Raw genomic sequence first — 20,462 nt, forward strand, 5'->3', positions numbered from 1 at the left:
CTGTATTTTGCTCTAAGAATAAAGCAATATTCACAGCAGACAGAACTAGTACAGAGGGCAGGATACTTGCCTTGCACACACAGACTGGGTTCCATCCTTGGCAGCCTGGTGTACCCTGAGCCCACCAGGAGTGATCCCTGAGCACAGAGCCAGGAGTAAGCCCTGAGCACCACTGCATATGGCCCAAAAGACAAACCAAAAAAGAATTTGAATGTTTCTAAATTAAGTTCAAAAGTAAATGGGGTAAAACTTGTTCAAACTAAAATGTGAGTCGGTGTAAGACCAGCGCTTGTGTATGTATGACACCAGAATTCCACCCCGGTTTGGGGTGTCTGTCCCCAAACTGCCCTCAGGAGGCCACAGGACCCCACCCCACTGCAGAGACAGAAGACAGGAGCCACTGGTCAGATTCCCATGCAGTGACACCAACAGGAAAACTTCACGTTTCATGGTAAGCAACAACAAAGAAAAGGAAAACAATGTCATCTGTGTGTGAAGAAAAGGAAAACGTAATCTGTGTGTGTATGTGAGCAGCCAGGGGTCCCCGCTGGATTCCCCGAGATGTTGTCTGGCTCCTGAGGGGCTCCCCAGTCCATCATGAGGAAAGAAACACCCTGTTTCCTCAACCAGCAATTCTCTTTCCACCCAAGTTGGCCAGCATCAGGGCCTGGTTTGCAGTCAAGAACCTGGACTGGTAGGAAAAAACTGGAGATGGGGGGTATGGGGGTACGGGCAAGGAGGGGGCAGTGGGCAGGGCTGCTGGGAAGCATTCCAGGCCTTGAGACAACATTCTCACCTGCAGGTGACAGCGGGCACACTCACCAGAATCACCTTCTGAAAGGCAAGTGGTAAGAGCCTCCTCAAAATCTTGCTTTATTTTGAGTAATATTTTCCCTCTACGAAAAGTGAGAAAATATCATGAAGCAACATTCCACATAGACTATTTTTCAAGCTCATGTACTAAGTTTCTAAAACTTCCAATTCATCAATGAGCCCGCTTTTCTTTAAAAGTTCCATTATGCTGTTTGGTGGAATCAATTCTAAGTTTCTCTCCTAGCAAAATAGAAAAAAGTACCCATTCCCAAAAGTACCAAACCAGCATTGCTATCACAATGTGGACCCCACCAAAATAACTATAGCATTAATAATATAAAAGACTTATATTATTATCTATCATTATCTATTTAATATCTGAGGTAAATGGCACAATAATTACTTTGGAAAATTTTAATAATTAGTATGCATTTAAAGTTGGTTGATTTATGAAAGGGTTCTATTTTTAAAGTACTATATTCACCATATTGTCTCTGAGATTCCTTTTAAAATCAATACAGAGAATAACTTTTTGGTGCACAATGTAAAACTTGGGCAATAATTTCACTCTTAAAAGTCATTATGTGATATTATAGAAAGTACATTTGATTTTATATCAGGTTAATTTTATGCTGGATCTTGATTCAGAAACAGTCCCAAATTATTACACTGTTACTATGGAAATACACAATCTGTTTTCTGATATGGCTTTTAAAATGCACTGCTATTAGTCTTGAACGGTAAGTTGAAGTTTGCCAGCCGAGAAAAAAATCAAGAAAAGATTAAGCAAATAGAATCACAAAAAAAGAAATACAAAAGATCATAAGGAGGAAATAGATGCAGTAAGTTTGGGGAACAGCAAGTGATACTGAGCCTTGAATCATTGTATGTATAGTGGGGGATGGGGGTAATTAGGGGAGGGGGAATTAATGGTGGTGAGAAATCATTTTCTTTCTGAAACCATGGGCTGGAGTGGTAGAACAGCCGGTAGGGCATTTGCCTTGCACGCGGCTGACCCGGGTTCGATTCCTCCTCCGTCCTTCTCAGAGAGCCCGGCAAGCTACCGAGAGTATCCCGCCCGCATGGGCAGAGCCTGGCAAGCTACCCATGGTGAATTCGTTACGCCGAGAACAGTAACAAGAAGTCTCACAATGAGACATTACTGGTGCCTGCTCAAGCAAATTGATGAGCAACGAGAGGACAGTGTGACAGTGCAGTGCATCCTAACTCCAGAATCCTTTGAGAATGAGACACGGACGTCGGCAGGGAATGTCTGCCTCTTTCTGTCAAGAGACGCAGTTCCGATGTGTTTCTGCCCCTCAGTCTGTAACTGCATGAGTCCAGGTCTGGAGTCAGCGAAAGCTAGTTCTTCACGAGAGGGCTTGCAAAGGGCCCCGGGAACATGTGTGTCCAGAGACGGGGGGCGCCAGGCCCCACTGAGCCCCAGCACACCATCCTCTCCACCTTCCCTTTCCCTCTGGTGGACTGGGGCGGGTGACGGGAAAGGGAAGCTTTGGTTCTTCTCTCACAAGCCCAGGGCACATGCGGCGCCTCCCAGCGACCTCGCCAGCCCACTGACTTTGGGCTTTACAGGCATCAGAGCTGAGCAAAGGTGGGGAATCCTGAGAGCTGCAGTTTGATTTGGGATTTTTGTTTGTTTTTAACAGAATCACCGTGGAATACAGTTACAAAGCTTTTGTGAAAGGGTTTCAGTCATACAATGTTCCAACACCCGTCCCTCCACCAGTGTACATTTCCTACCACCAATATCTCTCCTCTCCTCCCCTTTGCTCCCCTCGCCTCCCCTCCTCCTCCTCCTCCTCCTCCTCCTCCTCCTCCTCCTCCTCTTCGTCCTCCTCTTCATCCTCCTCTCTCTCTCTCTCTCTCTCTCTCTCTCTCTCTCACGCGCACATTATGGTTTATAATACAGATACTGAAAGGCCATCATGTTTGGTCCATTACCCATCCTCAGCTCGCATCTCCCATCCACAGCGATCCCTTCCATAGTCTGATTTGGAAATGCGATGGGGCGGGAAACCAGGATCCAGCAGAATGGGACCCCAGTGAATGAGATGAGAGACAGCTCGGAGATCCAGAGGGGATGCTGGGCATGTCAGAGAGAGACTGGGCAAGCAAAGAGCTCCTCAGAGAGGAGAAAACCAGGGCTGGAGAGAGCATGGCCTGGAGGACGCTGGCCTTGCGTGTGGCTGACACAGGTTCCATCCCTAGACACCCCAAGTCCCATCAGGAGGGATCCCAGAGCCAGGAGGAAGCCCCGAACATCACTGGTGTAGCCCAAACACCAAATAAGTTGTTTGTTTGTTTGTTTGTTTAAAGGAGGAGCCAAGCATCTCCTCACTGACTTTACATCTTCTAACACAACCAGGGTCATCAGTGAAAGTCATGATGTTAGTATGTGTTTAATCACATAGGAAATTGCTTCTTACATCTTAAAACAAAAGAGAAAATTCTCCTCCATAGAATCATGCATCTGTGTATATGTAAATAGATAGCTGTTACGTGTATGTAGAAATGTAGTTTTCAAAACATATATACAGTTTGCAAACTAGCTGGAGCACCAAACTCTACCCAGGAACACGCTATGAAGAATTAGCACCAACTTGCCCAAAGGCATTCTCCCCTCACCCCTCCATCCCTGCCCCCACCTCTCTCCCTCTCCCTTTCTCTCCCTCTCCTTCTCCTTCTCCTTCTCCTTCTCCTTCTCTCTTCCTCTCTCTCCCTCTCACTCTCTCCTTCTCTCTCTCCCTCTCTCTCCCTCTCTTCCCCCTCTCTCCCTCTCCCTCTTCTTTCCCTCCCTCCCTTCTTTTCTCCCTCCCTCCCCCTTCTCCTCTCTCCCTCTCCCTCCCTCTCTCTACCTCTCTTCCCCCTCTCCCTCTCCCTCCCTCCCTCTCCCTCCCTTCCTTCCTTTCTCCCTCCCTTCCCCCTCTCCTATCTTTCTCCCTCTCCCTCTCTCTACCTCTCTTCCCTCTCTCCCTCTCCCTCTTCTTTCCCTCCCTCCCTTCTTTTCTCCCTCCCTCCCCCTTCTCCTCTCTCTCTCCCTCCCTCCCTCTCCCTCCCTTCCTTCCTTTCTCCCTCCCTCCCCCCTCTCCTATCTTTCTCCCTCTCCCTCTCTCTACCTCTCTTCCCTCTCTCTCTCTCCCTCTCTCTCTCCCTCTCCCTCCCTCCCTTCCTAAATCCCTCTCCCCCCTCTCAATCAGAAAAGATTTTCCTCTTTCATCGAACTCTACTTCTAAATATTCCTATCACATTCAAGCATTGCTTTCACAAATTTAAGGGGGAAAAGATTTAAAAGTTAGATGAAGAACAAAACACTGCGTGACTGAATAGGGTCTCATGAGAGATTCGTTTCCACATTTACTTAGTCACATCTGCATGTGCCAGGCACTTCTGCATCAGCAGGCTGAGGTCCAGGGCACACCCTCAAGGAAAGGTTTTCCCTGCGCCCTGCTGCAAGGCGACACCCCCTTGGCAGTCCTGCACAGGCTGGGACTTGCCTTCCTGCCCTCCGTGTTCGACAGACCTCTGCCCTCTGTTCTCATCGACCACTTCCGAGTATCAGTGAACGCAGGAGCCACACTGCAGTGAGTGGCAGGTGACTCACTGCAGCTTCGGTATCGTTTCTCACACACCAACAGCTGGGGCCTCTGGAAAGCAGCCAGGTGGACACTAGAGCCAGAGTTAAAGGCAGGACCGCCTTGGGCACGTTCCTGGCCTTCTGTGCACTTTCATTCACCCGTTCATGAAGCCAGACAAAATGAGAGCTTGGATGTCGGGTCTCCCTGGACTGTGAAACTGTCCACCCTCGTCCTCATATCACCATCCCTGCGTGGACGGCGTCAAGGAGGAAAGGCGCTGGTCATCTCGACAGGGAGGCCAGAACAAGTGGCTTCTTCCACAACTGTAGGTCAGCCTCTGGGCTCTTTCTTCTTCCCATTGCAGGCCTATTTTTTCTGTAGCTGCTCACCGGACTCAGCACTGTCAGGGGGGCAGTGAGAAAAGTGATTCAGGGGCCAGAGAGGTGGTACAGTGGGTAGGGTACTTGCACACAGCTGACCCGGGCTCCATCTGGCATCTCATATGGTCCCCCAAGCACCACCAGGAGTGATCTCTGAGTGCAGAGCCAGGAGAAACTCTTGAGCATAACCCCCGGGGCAGAGAACAAACCCTGGCACTGCATGCCTACATGCTCTCCTCGGAGCTGCATCCCAAACACACACTTTGGCAGCCAGAGCCAGAGCCGGAGGTTCGCTATTTTCCTTTCTCTCTTTCATACAGTCACACACACCTTTTCTGCCTTTGTATTTGCCTCTCATTGTCCTCCTCCTCATTCATTTCCATCAACAGACACAACCTGAAGCAGCTGCACAGAACCAAGAAGATTGTGTGTGTGTGAATATGAGTGTGTGTGTGTGTTTGTGTATGTTCAGACACACATAACCAAAGACTGAAAATCTGCAAATAGGGGATGACATGATAGCACAACGGGGAGGGCATTTGCCTTGCACGCAGCCAACCCAGTTTCGATTCCCGGCACCCTACATGGTCCCCACAAGCACTGATAGGAGTAATTTGAGTGCAACAGAACCAGAAGTAACACCTGAGCATCACCAAGTGTGACCCAAAAAATAATTTAAAAAAAAAAACTGCAAATAATAATCAAAAGTGATGGACTCCAGGGAGAACATAGGAACACTAAAAAACTAGCACAAAAGAAAATTTCCTAACACTCATTACTTTCTGGAGATAATTTTAAGTCCACGAAGAGGCATGATCCAATCAGCATATAAACCAAACTTCATTTTTCCAACAGAAAAAATATTTCCTAGAGAATCACTTAAATCAGAAATCCTTTTCCCAGAATCAGTTATCACTACATCCGAGCTATTTTTATTGCTTACAAGCTTCTTTTAAACCAAAAAGTAACCCCAGGGCCCTTTATCCAGCACCATCCTTGTGGACTTGCAGGCCTGAGCCACACTCCCCACCTCCTCCCTCTCCACCCTTTGACTGAACCAAATAACAGTTCAGGTCCCAGCAGAAAGCAAGTGATTCCCTGAAACACAGCAGGGAAAGGGATGGCAAAGAGAATCACAAAGGTGTCCTCTCTTACAAAGGTGTATGATGCAAAGGGCAGAAAGTGGATCGGGGCAGTACCCAGAGAACACCCCCAAATCTCTGCCGAGGGCAGCACCAGGGTACTCGGTGGCTGCCTCTCCACTGGCCACTGTTGCGTCTTGCTCGCCTGATGGCCAAGTGAAGACACAGTCTTGATGGCTCTAAAATAGTCCCCAAGTCCTTGGATCACCCCAAGTTCTGCCCTAGCTTTCACAGCACAAGTTGAAAAGAAGGCAAGGAGTTTGTGAGCTACTTCCCGATTCCTGCCCCGTCTAACCTCAGCACTTCCGTGAAGTCTCCCACCCAGCCATATCAAACCTCTCACACCCCCTCATGCCAAGCCCCAGGGGCAACACTCCACAACCCAGGAGGCATCGCGCCTGCATCTCTCCGGATCTCATCATACCAGACTCCCGCAGGCAATAAAAAATTTCTCCAAGAAATCTGTCTGGTCAAGTTAGCCAAGACCCGTTTCAACAAAATCCTCTACCTCCTACCTCCTTGCAAAAATGTGGCATTTCAAAATAGCCCTCGAAAAGTTGCCGGAAGTTTCTATAGACGGAACCAGATTTTCACATCCTAGACCATCTCACATTTGAAATGAACTCTTCCCGGGCAGGGAGAGGGAGAAAGGGAGCCCTGACAGAAAGCAACCCACGTGAGGAAGCCAAGATCTTCCTCCTCAAGGCGGGTGGTGAGGCTTCAGAGCCTATAGAGGAGTGAGGCTGCCATGCCCATGACTTCCGAGTCTTGCCAACCAATGGCAGATCAATAGAGTTTGCTTTGAGAAGTTTGCATTGCCCAGATCCTAGTCTGAGTCCAGCAGCTGGGACACCCAGTGGTGTTGGGAATGGGACATGTGCTACATAGGAGTTTTCTCGTACATAGGAGAGGAATGGGTTAAATGCTCCTCTCAGTCCACTAACTCGAGTGTGATTTCTTTTTAAGAATCTCTTCTGAAAGATTCCTCTGAAAGGACAGTCAAATGGGAAAGGTTCAACTCATTCGAGATCAAGTTAAACTTTCCTCCGTGTTAAGAAAAACACACACACACACACACACACACATACACACACACACACACACACACTTGAATCTTCTATAAGGGGACAGGAGGTGGGGGCAGAAGTTTCCTCTCCTAAGCCTTGTTCCCTCCTCAGAATGATTTTTTGCTCAAGGTTTTTTTCAAGGCAACTTTGACATCCTTATTCCTCAAGCTGTAGATTAAGGGGTTGAGCATGGGCACCACAATGGTGTAGAACAAGGAGGACACTTTGCCCTGGTTCATGGGGAGGAGAGAGGATGGTTTGAGGTACATGAAGGCCCCGGACCCAAAGAAGAGTGAGACGGCCAGGATGTGAGAGCTGCATGTGCTGAAGGCTTTGGACCGGCCGGCTGTGGAGCGCATGCGAAGGATGCTGCCCAGAATGAGGGCGTAGGAGATGAAGATGGTGACCGTGGGTACCCCGATATCGATGCCCACCACAATGTAGACCACCAGCTCATTGACAAAGGTGCTGCTACAGGCACGCTCCAGGAGGGGGAGGATGTCGCACATGTAGTGGTTGACCAGATTGTTGGCACAGAAGGTCAGCTGCACCATGCATGCTGTGTGGGCCAGGGCCCCCGCAAAGCCCATCACATAGACCCCCGCCAGCAGAAGCAAGCAGACCCGCGGGGACAGGCTAGTGGTGTACACCAGTGGGTTACAGATGGCCACGTAGCGGTCATAGGCCATGGCCGACAGAATGAAGGACTCCGAGACGACAAAGAAGAGAAAGAAGAAAAGCTGGGTCATGCACCCGGCGTAGGAGATGACGTTCTTCTTCAGGACAAAACTCACCAGCAGTTTGGGAGAGATGACGGTGGAGTAGCAGAAATCGATGAAGGACAAGTTGAAGAGGAAAAAGTACATGGGGGTGTGGAGATGGGAGTTCAGGCCAATCAGGATGATCAGGCCCAGGTTCCCCATCACGGTGATCAGGTAGAAAGCCAGGAAGAGGAAGAAGAGAGGCATCTGCAGGCCCGGCTGGTCGGTGAGGCCCGCCAGGACAAACTCCATCACCGAGGAGTTCTCAGCCACCATTCTCATGCCAGGTGTGCTGTGGGAACAAGGACAGCCCCTGAGAACAGCAGCACGACTCCCACACACCTCCCAGCTGTTGAGAACTAGATTCACTGAATCCCCAGGGGCACTGCCTCCAGAGCGCCCTCTAGAGCATGGACCTGCCTCCACCGTGCTCACAGGGAAAGAAAAGACCCAAGAAAAAGCTGGAAGCCAACTCCTGACTCCACTGTGTCCTCACAAATCCCCTTCCTGCTCACACTGACAAACACAAGGGCCCCTCTCTGCAGAGTCCTCACAGAGGTCCTCCACACCTGGAGCACCCCTCTTAGTCAGCCTGGGCAGAGCAAAAAGAAAGTACTGTAGGTAGGTTCTACCTGGGATGGGCCTGGCCTCAGTCACTCACCCTCCTGCAGCCTGGAGCGTCATCAGTCACTGCTGTGCCCGGCTCTTATTCTAACTGTCCAGACACAGGAGGAAGACTGTGCAGACCCCCAGTCCCTGCACTGGTGGGGAAGAGCCTGGGAAGCCTGGAGTAGCTCTCTGAGCTAAAGCACTGGGTGTCCAAGTGACGCTCTGCCCAGAGCCATTTTCTCCAGCTTGCAGAAAGGAGACAGCGTTCCGGATTGAAGGGGGCGCCAGCCGGGGACAGAGACTGGGCGATTTTATTCTGGGTTTGGAGATCTAGGGACCTGATTAGAAGCAGAAAACCAGAGGTTCCCTTGGGACCACAGCCCTAGAAATTAACTTCTAGAAAGAAAAAAAAAAATGAGCCGGTGCTTATACCCTTGATAATACTTCAATGATTTTGTAGAAATGTTTATTTGTCAGCAAACAATGGTAAAATATAAGCCATTATCTTTTTAAAAAAATCACCATTTCTTGAGCAACGAAAACACAATTTCTTTTTGTTTTTAAATTTTGATAATATTTTCTTTTCTTTTTAAAAATTTATTTATTTTTTAAATTTTTTAATGAATCACCGTGAGGTACAGTTACCCATCCCTCCACCAGTGCCCATTCTCCACCACCAATGTTCCCAGTATCCCTCCCCCCACCCCCACCCCTTCCCACCCCCTGCCTCTGTGGCAGGCACATTCCCTCTTACTCTCCCTGTCCTTTTGGGTGTTATAGTTTGCGATACAGGTATCAAGCGGCCATCATGTTTGGTCTTTAGTCTACATTCAGCATGCATTTACAATCCCATGCGTCCCTCCAACCATCATTTACTTAGTGCTCCTTTCTCCATCCCAGCTACCTTTTCTCCCAGCACATGAGATCAGCCTCTAAGCATGGGGAAATCCTCCTGACCCTTATTTCTACTGTCCTTAGGGAACAACACAATTTGTCTGAGTACTATATGTTGACCCTCAAATGCTCAGATCAAATAGGATTTTCCAACTAAAACTTCATTTTAGTTCTCTCCCCAACTCTAGAAAAACTAGGTCTTATTAGCACCAGTTGAGAAAATAACTTGAGTGTTAAATTCCAAACACTGAACTGAAAACCAGATCCTCTCAATTCAAACGTGATGTCCTAACCGAGTGTTTAGGGTGTCCTTAGGCGGGGGGATTATGGCAGGTAGAAAGCACAATCCTTTTCAAGTCTCTCTTGGAAAAGACAGAACACATCTAACTAAATGAGAGAAATAAAACCTAGTAAGACCCAGGCCAGGGGGAAAGAGAACCCCTGTGAGTTCAGCACCACCCCACGCCACCCCCCACTCCACTCCCATCTCTTGGCTGATGGCAGAAGAGCACAGCCCTCCAAGAGAGCAAGAGAGCAGCCCTGGAATCTGCTAGAATAGGAGCTATAAAGAACAACACCCATCATGTAAGAATGGCTTTCTAGGGTCAGAAAAGAGGGTACAATGGGCTCTCACGCAGGAGGCCTGGGTTCGATCCCCAGGACAGCAAGATCCCTCAGCACTGACTGGGAACAGCTCCTGAACAACACTGGGTGGAACCCCCAAACAAAAGTCAACAAAAAGGAGTAATTTTTTTTCCCTAGGCTGCTAATTTTTTTGGAATTCTTGAGAGTCCATCCCTCCCATCCCCCATACTCTGGGGTACTGACCCAGTGTGATCATGGTGCAAACAGCGTGATCCTCTGTCCCACCAAGGAACCTGCCCATCTAGGTTTCCTGTTTGGCTGGCTCTTCGCTTTCCCTGATTCCCCTTCTCTTGGGACAGTCATCCCTCTGCATCCTGGTCTCTCAGCATCTCACTTGAGCTCAGTAACAGATAGTTCACACCTCGATGGCCTCCAAGATTGAGGGGCAGAGCAATAGTATAGCGGGTAAGATGTTTGCCTTGCACACAGCTGAGCCAGGTTCAATCTCCAGCATCCCATATGGTCCCCCAAGCAATGCCAGGAGTAATTCCTGAGTGCAAAGCCAGGATTAATCCCTGAGCATGACCAGGTGTGACCCCAGAAGGAAAGAAAGAAAGAAAGAAAGAAAGAAAGAAAGAAAGAAAGAAAGAAAGAAAGAAAGAAAGAAAGAAAGAAAGAAAGAAAGAAAGAAAGAAAGAAAGAAAGAAAGAAAGAAAGAAAGAGAGATAGAGAAAGAAAGAAAGAAAGAAAGAAAGAAAGAAAGAAAGAAAGAAAGAAAGAAAGAAAGAAAGAAAGAAAGAAAGAAAGAAAGAAAGAAAGAAAGAAAGAAAGAAAGAAAGAAAGAAAGAAAGAAAGAAAGAAAGAAAGGGAAAGAAGGAAGAAAAGAGAGAAAGAAAGAAAGAGAGAAAGAAAGAAAGAAAGAAAGAAAGAAAGAAAGAAAGAAAGAAAGAAAGAAAGAAAGAAAGAAAGAAAGAAAGAAAGAAAGAAAGAAAGAAAGAAAGGAAGGAAGGAAGGAAGGAAGGAGAGAGAGAGAGAGAGAGAGAGAGAGAGAGAGAGAGAGAGGAAGAAGGCTTCCAGGGGGCTGACCACTTGGGAACTGGGGGCATGTGGAAGGCCTGGGTAGAGAATGGTTTCTGGGCCAGGAAACTAGATAGGCACTGCCTGATTCATCAGTGCCTGGGAGACTGGACTGTGTCCTACCAAGCTGCCAAAATGCCTGGAGTAGGATCTCAAATCCTTCTTAGCCTCGCATCCACCGGAGGACCCGACACTGCCGCTGACTTTGTGACCATCCATTTCCTTCTATGAACGCGGATGGTTGGGGACTAAGTTTATTCGCTGTAACATCTCCAGGACCCAGCAAACCACCCAGCTTGAGAGCTCAGAAAATGCTTGTTAATCTCAGGATCTCCACCTCCTCACCTGAAAAAATTCGAACAAGGATCATCATTCATGGGGCTGAGGTAAGGGTTAAATTCATCTGTGAGGTGGAAGAAACCAGCGAAGGAAGCCAGGGGGAGAGTAGGTGGTAAAGGCTGAAGGAGACACGCGAGGAAAAGAGAAAATCTGATCATTTAGGGAGAGACTTCGAGAAAGCTAGCTGAGGGCTAGCTCAAGATGAGTTCGGAAGAGTGGAGGGGAGGAGAGGGCTGGTGAAAGTGAGAAAAACTCTGTGTTGTTGTTTTGGTTTTTTTTTTCAAATCATGTATAAAGCCCAGGATCCCTAAACAGTCGCCCCTGCCCTTACTTCTGACCCATCACTGATGCCCTATTTAGAAACAAAAACAAACAAACAAACAAAAAAAAAAAAAAAACCCCTATCGCAAGCCCAAATTAGAGACCCAGTAAAAGTTCCTTTCTCCAAACACTCAAAAATTCTTGAGGTAGAGCGCTTGCTCTACCCTTGCGTCTCTGTCCAACAGGGACTCAAGCAAGGACCTGATTTAACAAGACAGTCTTCTAAAGTTTAGGGATGGGGGTGGAGTCACCCACATCTTCTTCTAGGCATTTTTTAAAAGAAGACACAGCCTTTTATTGGTTTGGTTTTGGTTTGAGGCCTCGCCTGGCTCTGCACTCAGGAATTACTTGACCGTATGTGGGATGCTGGGAATTAAAACTGAGTTAGTTCGCATTCAAGGCAAGCGCCCTACCTGCTGTACTATCTCTCCAGCCCCCAGAGACAAAAAATCTTTAACTGTGCACACACTCGAGCTTGTGTTGTGTGTGTGTGTGTGTGTGTGTGTGTGTGTGTGTGTGTGTGTGTGGCAGGAGGGGGAAGAAGAGAGGAAGAGAAGTGTGTCTAAACAGTAAACTTTGAAGCAGCACCCAGATCTGAAGCAGCGCATGTAGTCCCGACACCGCAGCAGGATTAGTCAGGCAGCAAGTTAGAATCAGAACCATGTGGGCAGCTGCGGGCCACCCACCCACCCACACACTCACTATACTTCCCAGCAGCTCTGTGGCACAGGACACTGCATTTGAGTGTTGGGGGCACGTCCACATCCCCGCTGTGTGCCACTCCTCCAGCTGGGGGATGTACCATCATGATGCTCAACAGCACGACAACGAGGCCTCCAGCAAATCCGCCCTGGGGAACTGGCCACCGCCTGGGTAATTACAGGAAACCCCCTGTCTCTGCTCTTTTTTTCACGTCAACGCACAAATTAAGGAAAATGAGCCATGTCTGGAAACCTGAAACGAGCCCCACAGGAAAGGAGCTCCTTGGATCCCGGAAATCAAAGACCCAAGCTTCCTTAGAAGTGGACTTTTCCCCAGGAGCCTTACTTAGAGGGCTCTGGATTGGACAGCAGGAGCCAGCAAAGGGCCGCGTGGAGCTGGTGAGGCTGCGCCTGTTGCCATGGGAACCACGTTTCAGACTTTCTCAGCTGGGGCTTCACCCAAGTCCTGTTCCCTGAAGAGTAGATGAGGCCTGAGCAGGAAGCAGTGTAGGAAGGACTATTCTTAACCGTATTCCTTTTGTTACAGATCTGCCCTCATTCCAAAGCCGGGATCTCTTTATAGTGCATCCTTATTGTATACGTTTCTATTTTTCTCTGTCTTTTTCTTCATTACTGTCTATTTATGTCACTCCAGACCTGACACACACAAAAAGTAGCAAGCTCTCTCTCCTACATAGGCACTAACCCTCAGATTTCTGGTTGGGGCCCCCAGCACCCTGACTAAGGACTAAGAAGTGTCTTAGTCCCTAAGGAGACCAAGCACAAACAACGATGCCCAAAAGCACGTTGCAGAGAAAAGTTGGTGGCTGAAAACACTTCCCTAGGAATGGCTCTTAGCTCCTGGGAAAGCAAATATGGTGTTGGTTTGGATTTCAAATTTAGGGCTGGAGCAATAGTACAGTGGGGGAGGGCATTTGCCTTGCACCAGGCCAACAGAGATTAGCCCCCCAAGCTCCGCCAGGAGTGATCCCTGAACACAGAGCCTGGAGTAAGCTCTGAGCACTGGTGGGTGTGGTCCAAAAAAACAAATAACTATATTTCAACTTTAGTAAGCATTTTCAACAACTACATATATGTATGTGTGCGTGTATATGTGTGAAAGAGAGAGAGTTCATTAGAAGCTAACTTGAAGGTCTACGTTGGAGAGCTAACATATATTGAACATTTATGTACCAAGCACACTGCCAGTAGTTTTATATGCATTGTGTCACTTACATAAAATGACTAATCTAAAAAAAGAATACACTTAGCATGCTTAAAATATGATTCAGTACATCCAGGAACATTCAGCCTAGTATTAATATTTTCCATTTTTCTAAAACCTCATGATGTGCCAGGAGCTATGCTAAGTGATTTAGACACATTAATTCAATTAATTTTTATGAAAATTCTATTAGCTTGGTACAGTTATTATCCCGCACCGCGCACATTTTCTTGGCTCAGAGGAATCAAACATGGCTCAGTTATGAAAGCCTGGGCTCTCTCCAGTTCTAGGGATTTTCAGTTATGGAGAAATTGCGGGATTTGCAGGATTAACAGTCACGGGGAAGAATGGAGATGAGAGGCACGGAGATTCCACTCACAGATCAGAGGGAAAGGAGAAAGAGCACATTGGAAAGGGGAGGACAGTGGCTGTGGGTGGGGGTGGGGGGTCTCTAGAAGAGATCATCAGGATGCTGAGAAATAAAGGTACTTGCAGAAACCACCAGGCCAGAGTTAAGGATGAGCTTTTCCGTGATGGGTGAGGAGGATGTTGTTAGGAAAACTATCCCAGGCAAACAGCCCGGGGTCTGAATCCCATCCCTCACCAGATGAGTATGCTCATGGCCTGTGCCTCAGACTAGAGAGATATGAATCCCTCACAGGCGGGGGTGCTAGGAGCCTCCACTGACATGCATTCTGAATTTACTGAGTGTCACATGACTCTGACTCTCCATCTCTCTTTTTATTCTCTTGATCCAATTCTACCTTTAACTTTTCACCTACTGCCTTCAAGAGTAAATCCCCCCACCCCCCACTTCTACTCTATTAGAAGCTGTTGTAAGACAAGATCCTAGGTTGAAAGAATTTGCCCAACATTGAACACAACAACAAAGGCACATATTGTTCATGATGTACTAAGTTCAACAGTACAAAATATAAACATGATTCAGTGAAGCCCAGGTTTGAAAACTGATACATTCAAGGATATATCTTTTCAAAGATTAAGGTCATCTCTCAAGAGCTAAATAGTTATATGATCAGCCTATTATATCCTATAATATAGTCATATCCTAATAGTATTTATATGGTCAGCCTGTTTCTAATAAACCAAGTAGATAGGATCTAGCTGGCTTCATTGATGTTGTAAATCTGCTAATGGCGACCCTTGAACTCTGCTCGGGGGTGATGAAGCACCCACTGGGGTGACTGCCATGACCAAGGTCCTTACAGAAGAAGAGGAAGCCCACAGTGCTGTGAGAATGGGCAAAGGAAAGTCGCTCGGTCCAGAAAGAGCTGTGGAGTGTTCCCAAGTCAGGAGCTGCCCTGAGCTCAGTTTCAACATAGCCCACAGTTTGGGGCTCCCAAAATAGGAATCCATTTTTAAGTGACATTTATCTCAGGAATATAGGTGCTATAAAAAGCAAGTTACACTGGCACTAACAATGTGGAATCCATGATTTCAAGGTTTGTGAAGGGCCATGCTTCCCAGGCTGGGCTGCAGTGGAGAACAGAGAGATAAGGCCTTGTTTCAAGACAACTGGTCGGAAGGAAGGCGGCAGTTGATCGTCAAATAATTAACCCTGTGGCCAGAGTGACAGTACAGAGGAAGGGGATTTGCCTTGCATGCAGCCAAGCCATGTTGGATCCTCAGCATCCAATATTGTCCCCCAAGCACCGGCAGGAGTGATCCCGAAGAGTGAAGCCAGGAGTAAGCCCTGAGCACTGCCAGGTATGGCCCAAAAACCAAAATAAAAGAATTAATCCTAAACATGAAGATTCACCCATCTTGTAGATAGTGCCAGACTTTCCTCGCTGGATGAAGATGTCTCTGAAAATCCTAATTACAGGACGGCAAAGATATTTTCTAACACTTATACTGGTCAGGAAAGCCACAAAACTGTGTAAAATGTTCTCCTTTTCAAAGTCTTCTTCAAGGGAATGTTTCTAAACAGAAATCTTAACCAAGGAGTACTGTGGTGTAGTGGAACCAGTTTAAACGACTAAAAATCTTGTTGTGTGGCTTGGAAAGATAAAAATGTGTTCTGTCTTGAATGTCCCCTTTTGCAAGCAGGGCTATTAAAATTGCCTTATCTTACAATGCCATGCGCAGTTCATCAGATGCTTTCTTCCCCGCCCATCTCTTAATGTTGCAATGTTCAATTTTCCAAACTCACCACTCTCACCTCCTCAGTCTATACAATTTCCCAGAGTAATTCTACCCACAGATAAGGCTTCAGGGTCACTTACTGCTGTGCTATTGCATTAACTTAGGATTGCAAAAGCTATTGCATTAGCTTGTAATACTTAATGAAGTATTCAGTTGCTGAAAGGACCCATCAGGATCAATTCTTTCAGAGTCACAGAATAGCATCATCACTCGTGAAAACTAACTACATTGGGAGGCCATTGAGGGCTCATGGACAGGCCTCCTTGGCCTTCCAGGACTGGGACACAGACACAGGATGGACCCGACCTTCAGGGCTTGACCCAACACCATTGCATGTGGGAGTGCTTCCTGATACCACATCCAGAATCTGCCATTCTTGCTGTGAGCTGTGTGGTCTGACAGGCACATCCTATGTGACTAGCCTGGCCTGCTGAAACCCCTGAATCTACTAAAACACGGGTACAGTGATGGTCCACATCAGCACCATTGATAGCCTACTATTACTATATAATGTTGACAAGCTGGTCCACCCTGCCCCAGATAACTTAGGGATTCATGGTTATAAGATATTGCTTATCTCTTTCTGGGGTGGGGAGGTTTTGGGCAGCACACCTGGCAGTGTTCAGGACTGACTCTTGCCTCTGCACTCAGGGGTCATGGGAACCATATATGGTGTCTGGGGTTGAACCCAGTCGCTCTACTAGCTCCCTATTCGCTCTCCTATCACGCCAGCCCCAAGAGTGCTTATCTTATTGTTTTTTATTTATTTGGGGGGGCCACAGCCAGCAGCATTCAGGGCTTACTCCTGGCTCTGGCTCTGTGTTCAAGGATGACTCCTGGAGGTGCTTACGGGACCATACAAAATACCAGGGATCAAACCCAAGTCAGCTATGTACAAGGCAAGCACCTTTGTCTATGACCATTTTCTTAACATATAGTTAAGTATTATGGCATTTTGACCTGGCCCATTTTGATGCCAGGGCACTTCACAGCTTGCCCTGGGTCCATCCAGTCCCTCGTCGGGACCCTGCTTTTGGGGTGCTAGAAAGTTAGGGCAACTGAGGCTTAAGTCAAGAGAACAGATGCCCAGGAGTGAATATCACTCGGAGTCAATTAACTCCAAAGTTACAAAAGCATAGCGTTAACTGTATTTCTGTGTCTATATAAAAAAAGACATGGCTTTGAATTAACTCTGCAAAGGATTTAAGGAGAAGAGAAAAGCAATATTTACAAGTTAACAGAGTCTGATTAGGAGATACAGGTAATTGACCAAGTGGGGAAGCAGAGCACAAAGAAAGAGGTTACAAATAAACACAGAAGAATGGGAGCACTGTGATGGGAGTAACCCAGTAAACCTAAGCTCCCTGTGGTAAGGCAGAAAGGACAAACCATTGTTATCCTACACACCTTAGTCTGTGCTCTCTCTTCAGCCCCACATTGCTTCTCTTGTATTTTATAAATATCTTTATCACACAGGCCAGTGGTATCATACTGTAGGATGCTCTGGAGATAAAAATACAGTCAAACTATTTGTACACCGTAGCTGTCTAGAATGTGCATTAAATGTGCACTGGACTGCCTACATCCATGCCAAATGCAGATGTCTAGCCCAGACTTATGCCCTGTCCTGCCAACTATCACACATCCCCACTGAGAAAGCTCAAAGATATCAAAATGCACCCAAGAGAAATAAACATATCTCTTCCCTAAAAGTTTCCTATCTTCTTTAACAAAGACAAAACACAAAATTCCCCAACCAAAATCAACATGATCGTTTTGTTCTTGATATCATCTCTCCTGAATGGTAGATATGATATATCGAGGTAGAATTTTATTTCCCAGTGATGGCTCCAAAAGTCCCTCATGCATTAGTTTGTTTGCCATATGCAAAGCAAAACTAGCTCTTTGGCATAGAGAATCAAAGAGTTACTTCTTTTCCTTTTTTATCTTATTTTTTTTAATTTCTCCAAGTTTAATCTTTAATTTGGTTGACCATGAAACCACAAAGTTATTCACGATTCTTAACATACATACCCCATAAATACATAGCCTTGCACTAATACACAAATGTGAGCATATGTGGGGTTTTTGTAAATGCAGAGTGTGGGATAAAGACTAAAATTAAGACTGTGTGATTTGCCGCCTTGGAATCGAGGGACAGCCAGGAAGGCAACAAAAGGCATAATGTTGGGTTCTCCTCAGCACCTCAGCCTCATTAATGAGGCGAAGCCCTTTATCCTACAGCAGGTCCCCGAGTACCTGAGTTTCAGTTCCTTGCCTCCATGAGAAACTATTCAAAGAAGTTGATGTCCTTCTTTTTTTTTTTTTTTTTTTTTTGCTTTTCGGGTCACAGCCAGTGATGCTCAGGAGTTTCTCCTGGCTCTGCACTCAGGAATTACTCCTGGTAGTGCTTGAGGGACCATATGGGATTGAACCCCAGTTGGCCGTGTGCAAGGCAAATGCCCTACCCACTGTACTATCTCTTTGGCCCCCTGGCCACTCTTCCTGAGCACTGCTCCTGGTGAATCTGCAGCCTGGGCCACATCCCTCTCCCTGGGGCTGTGAGGATGTGTGACTAATAAATGTCTATGAACCCAGCTGTCCAGGGCTAAGTGGGTCAGTCCAACCAGTCACATAACCAGAGACTGAGCAACCTCCTCTCACGGGGGTTGAAAAGGAGATGGTTAAAACAGGGCCTCTTTGGGGCGCCCAGAGAGATAGTACAGCAGGTAGGGTCAGCACCCTATGATACTTTATGATGATTCCCAGCATCCCATATGGTCCCCTGAGCACCACCAGGCGTAATTCCTGGGTGCAGAACCAGGAAAAATCCCTGAGCACTGCCAGGTATGGCCCAAATACAAAAACAAAAATTTTGAAAAAGAGGAAATTCCATACATATTCTGTATAGAAGGAAATGGTTTACAATTTACTAAACCAGGAGGACACTATAACTGTGGGACAAGAAAATCACAACTCTGTATTGCCAATCTTTGTCATGTAAAACCTAATGGGTTAGAGTTTATCTGATTCACTAATGAAGCACTTGTTCAATCTTTGCCCATTTTCCAGTTAGTCTACTTGTCCTATTAAGTTGTAAGCAACCAGATCTATATTTTATACATTTTTCTCTTCCAGCTTTTATTTGTACTTTCTTTTGTACATTCGGACTAGAGCGATAGCACATCGGGTAGGGCGTTTGCCTTGCATGCAGCCAACCTGGGTTCAATTCCTCTGTCCCTTTCAGAGATCCCGGCAAGCTACTCATATCCCACCCTCATGACAGAGCCTGGCAAGCTACTCATGGCGTATTCGATATGCCAAACAGTAACAAGTTTCACAATGGAGACATTACTGGTGCCCGCTCGAGCAAACAGATGAACAACGGGAAGACAGTGCTACAGTGCTATCTTGTACATTACATTTTTTCATAATGTTATCAAATTTTTAATAGTCTTAAGAAGAACAGAAGTTTTTTAATTGAAGAAATGCCAGTTAAGATTTTTCTTTTCTTTTAGGAATCATGTCTTATTTGTCTTAAGGAAATCTTTTCCAAACACAAAGTGAGAAAAAAAATATTCTGGTCTTTCCTTCTAAAGCCTGGAGGCTTTAAATCCTATACTTACTTAAGTGCATAATCCTTTTGAGTACATTTGTTGGCATGTGAATTTCAATTGTCTGGCATTAGTTACTGAAAATACTTTCTTTGTTGAACTGCTTTGGTAACTGCACTTTAAGTAAATTAGCCACGTGTGTATACATCTATTTATAGAGCTGCTGTTATAGCCCAGCAAAATATGCTTTATGCTAACATTTCACTGACCTGAACACACTTGAAAGAAAATCTTGAAATCTTTCAGGGTAAATCCTTCAATTTTGTTCTTATTCTTCTAAGTTGCTTGTTTACTCTGCACCCTTTTTGTTTCTCTATGCGTTATAGAATTGAATCCTCTATTTCTTTTTTTTTTGTAATTTGTTTGGGGACCACACCCAGTGATGCTCAGAGGTTACTCTGATTCTGCAATCAAGGATCACTCATGATGGTACTCAAGGGACCATATGGGATGCCGGGGATGGAACCCATGTTGACCACATGCAAGGCAAATGCCCTACCACTGTACTATTGCTCCAGCTTCATCAATTCAGCTATTTCCACAAATTTATGATGGAGTCTTGACTGCAATTGCACTGAACTAAGGATCAATTTAAGGAGTATAGTTACCTTGGTGGTTTGGGTTCTTCTGTGATGAGACCGTGTCTCTCCATGAAGTTAGGACTATTGTTTTCTCACAATATTTTACAGTTTAAAGTGTATCAGTCTAACATATTTTTATTAAATTTTCTACTAAGTAATAATTTGGATGCTATTATACATGGCAGTATTCTCAATTTTAACCTCTATTATCACCACATAAAACAGTTAGACCTTTTATATTAAACTTGTGCCCTCAGAGCTGGAGCGATAGTACTATGGGTAGGGCATTTGCCCTGCACATGGCTGACCCAGGCTCGATCCCTGGCATCCCATATGGTCCCCTAAGCACCACTAGGAGTGATTTCTGAATGCAGAGCCAGGAGTAATCCCTGAGAATCACTGGGTGTGATGCTCCCCCTACCCAAAAAAAAAAAAAAGTAAACTTGTGCCCCCTGTATTAAATTAACCCACTGCTGTTCTAGCAGCTTCTCCATAGATTCATGAAGATTTCCCATGTAAAACATTGTTTTCTATGTAGGTTTCCTTGACAAGCAGTAATGATGTTCCTTGCTTTAATGCACTTCCTGGGCC

General features: G+C 46.2%; 1 protein-coding gene across 2 annotated transcripts in view; it reads right to left on the reverse strand.

Moving 5' to 3' along the window:
* Nucleotides 1-7,105: 7,105 nt before the first annotated feature.
* LOC101538173 (olfactory receptor 145) overlaps nt 7,106-20,462 on the reverse strand; it is a 75,286-nt gene continuing 61,929 nt past the window's right edge. The window contains exons 1-2 of one of the 2 annotated variants that reach the window (XM_004604779.2): nt 11,125-11,139; nt 7,106-8,023 (exon numbers count right to left, since the gene is read on the reverse strand). In XM_004604779.2, coding sequence (XP_004604836.1) covers nt 7,106-8,023; nt 11,125-11,139 — 933 coding nt within the window. Of the gene's footprint in view, nt 8,052-11,124; nt 11,140-20,462 lie in introns of those variants that run through there. The other variant, XM_055130356.1, reaches the window with a different exon arrangement.

The sequence above is a fragment of the Sorex araneus genome, chromosome 3 (assembly GCF_027595985.1).
Source record: "Sorex araneus isolate mSorAra2 chromosome 3, mSorAra2.pri, whole genome shotgun sequence".
NCBI lineage: Eukaryota > Metazoa > Chordata > Mammalia > Eulipotyphla > Soricidae > Sorex > Sorex araneus.